Source organism: Eucalyptus grandis, chromosome 8 (genome assembly GCF_016545825.1).
Source record: "Eucalyptus grandis isolate ANBG69807.140 chromosome 8, ASM1654582v1, whole genome shotgun sequence".
In the NCBI taxonomy this organism is placed as follows: Eukaryota; Viridiplantae; Streptophyta; class Magnoliopsida; order Myrtales; family Myrtaceae; genus Eucalyptus; species Eucalyptus grandis.
Window position 1 is genome coordinate 69,525,796 of NC_052619.1, and position 2,720 is coordinate 69,528,515.

Consider the following 2,720-nt stretch of genomic DNA (forward strand, 5'->3'; position numbering starts at 1 on the left):
GACCCATTAATGACTTGACCCAAACCCGACTTGACCCACCCGTTTGACACCTCTACTCTTAGGAAACACCTCTTTTAACTCTTCAGTTCAAAAAGGTTTGGCCCTTCTCATTTTGATTTTTGGTTAAATACTTCTCCAGTAAGGATATATAACTAAGTCTTCTGAGCATAATCACTTATACATAGAATTGTTCCTCATTGCATTCCTCGGAATTGTTATGACTCGCAAAAGGAAGAGTTGTGAAGTGGAGACTGGATAGTTGTTGATGAATCTATGTTAGTACAATGCGAGAAATCATTGAAGCAAGCTGTAATTGATTATATATCTCATTACACAGCCTTGCCATTGTGTGGCCTCTTTTCTCATAGAGTAAATTCTGGGTGTCCAAATCAGAAGAATTTGATTTTTGCAACAGTAATGTATTTAAATATTGATTAAGTTCTGTAATCTCTTTAACATGGAGCCCTTGATAATGGTATCATAAAAGTGAATAGAAAGATTTGACTAGAGAAAAGATTGTGGTGGATATCCTAAAAATTCTCAGGAGATGAATTGAGAGATATATATGTGAAATACACTTGATATTATTACAATGTTCAAGAGAGCTCTTTCGGAAAGCAAACTTTTTTGCTCATTTTTGGGCGCAAAATTATATTTCGAAAGCTTATTTTTGACGGACACTGTTATAAATTTTTCGAGTAGACATCAAAGTGTGCCCCAAGCATATGCAAGCATATATTACAGTTGCATGTTTCATCTCTATGGTGATTGATTTTTATCACAAATTTCTCCAACAAAGAAAGAAATGAAGGCTCATGTATGCTGCATGACTTGTTAAAGCTGTAACTTGTAGTGCATATATAAATAACAGTACACGATAGGAAATGTAAAAACAAGCGGTAGATAAATACTCGGACATGTTTTGCATACATAGATACACAGTTTTTAGCCATAACATTCCTTGTCATTTGTCCCCTTAAAGCCTTCGCCTAGCGAGCTTCACCTTCAATCCATATTTCATGTGAAGTACGATAGAAATAGAAGGTCTCACAGGGTGATCTTCCACAACATGAACCTCGTAGTTATGTATTACAGTGGCCGCAACCGTTTTTATCTGAGTGAAAGCCACATCTTTTCCCAAGCAAGTTCTTGGTCCGGCATTAAATGCAACGAACTTGTAAGATGGCTCATGCCTAATTCCTCCTCTCTCCGAAATCCACCTCTCCGGTTTAAATTCCAAACAATCCTCTCCCCATATTGATTTCATCCTCCCCATTGCATACATAACGACGATTATCTTCGTGCCGGGATCAACTTCATGTCCACTAGGAAGGACATCAGGCTTTGCAGGGCTCTTGCGTTGAAATGGAAGCGGTGGATATAGCCTCAAAGATTCGCACACCGCGCCATGTAAATATACCAGCTTGTGCATATGCTCACTAATATTGAAAACCCTCAGATTTTGTTCTTCCTTCGGGATTACAGATCTTATCTCCTCTCTGATTCTCATTTCAACAGACGGGTTCATCGAAAGAGCCCAGAAAAACCACGTGAGAGCTGAACCAGTAGTTTCTATCCCTGCGCTAATGAAAGTTAAAATCGTATCCCTAAGGAACTTGTCATTGCATTCTAAAGCGCCCAATGTCTCATTTTCCACCATATACAATGTCAATAAATCTGCACCATTTTCATCTCCCTTCACTTTGCCGGTTCCTTCTCTCAGTTCAACTCTCTTCATTGCTATGCAATTCCCTAGAATTTGGTCTCCATCTTCCCAAGCTTTTCTCAGTTTCTTCTCCACTCCAATCCCCAACAACCTTTGCAGAGTACCGAACCACTCAGGGTAAAAATGGCGATAGAAGAGCACCTCCTCGGCATCATCAAGTGCCTTGGAAATTAGGACTTCTGGGAATTCGACGGACAAGCTACCGGGGTCAAATCCCGTGACGAATCTGCAAGCAGAATCTAAGGTGAATCTCTGGAACAAAACTTGCAAATCCACCGTAACACCACTCTGAGACAATTCGTCGAGTACCCTGAGCAGACCATTCTCCAGCTTGTCCCTAGTCGTCATCAACAAGAACCGATGGAACCGTAGGTCTTTCATAAACACTTGAGCGACCCTTCTCTGCGTACTCCACAGATTGGAATCGGAGTTGAAGATCCCGTCGCCCAAAACGTCGAACACCCTCTTGAACTCGGGTCCTTTCGGGAAGTTCCCAAAGTTGGCGCTCAAGATGTAGTGGACGTTGGCGGGATCAGCAGTGAACAGCATGTCCATGCCAGAAAACCAGTGGAACCGGAGGAAGAAGTTGCCGTGGCTCCGCTCGAGAAAGCCGGTGGCCCATTCGTGGAAGTGGCTCAGGTTGAGCAAGAGCGCCGGTAGCATCCCCACAAGCGGCCAGTTTTTGGGGAGCCCATCGTCGCTTTTGCTGAGAAGACGAAGGACCGCAAAGCAAATCCCAGCCAAGAATATCTCCAAGAAACCTATCAACGCCATTGAAGCGTCCCACTCTCTCTCTCTCGCTCAGTGAGAAGGTTTTGGAAGTCTAGTGATATAGTATGAAGCACGGACACATTACCCGTGCTTCCGTGTCGTGTCCGATACATTTCGAAGAGTGTCAAACACGTTGCCACGCTCAGACACAGTTGGACACGCGTCAATGGGTGTCGGATTTTCTAACATGTTGTCAAACACGTTTTGACACGTGTGTCCGGAA

General features: G+C 42.9%; 1 protein-coding gene across 1 annotated transcript; it reads right to left on the minus strand.

Moving 5' to 3' along the window:
* Positions 1-806: 806 nt before the first annotated feature.
* Positions 807-2,516, minus strand: LOC104417816 (alkane hydroxylase MAH1). Its single transcript, XM_010029027.3, has one exon. It carries the CDS (start codon positions 2,498-2,500, stop codon positions 977-979), a length of 1,524 nt encoding a protein of 507 aa, XP_010027329.2. The 5' UTR covers positions 2,501-2,516; the 3' UTR covers positions 807-976.
* Positions 2,517-2,720: the final 204 nt, after the last annotated feature.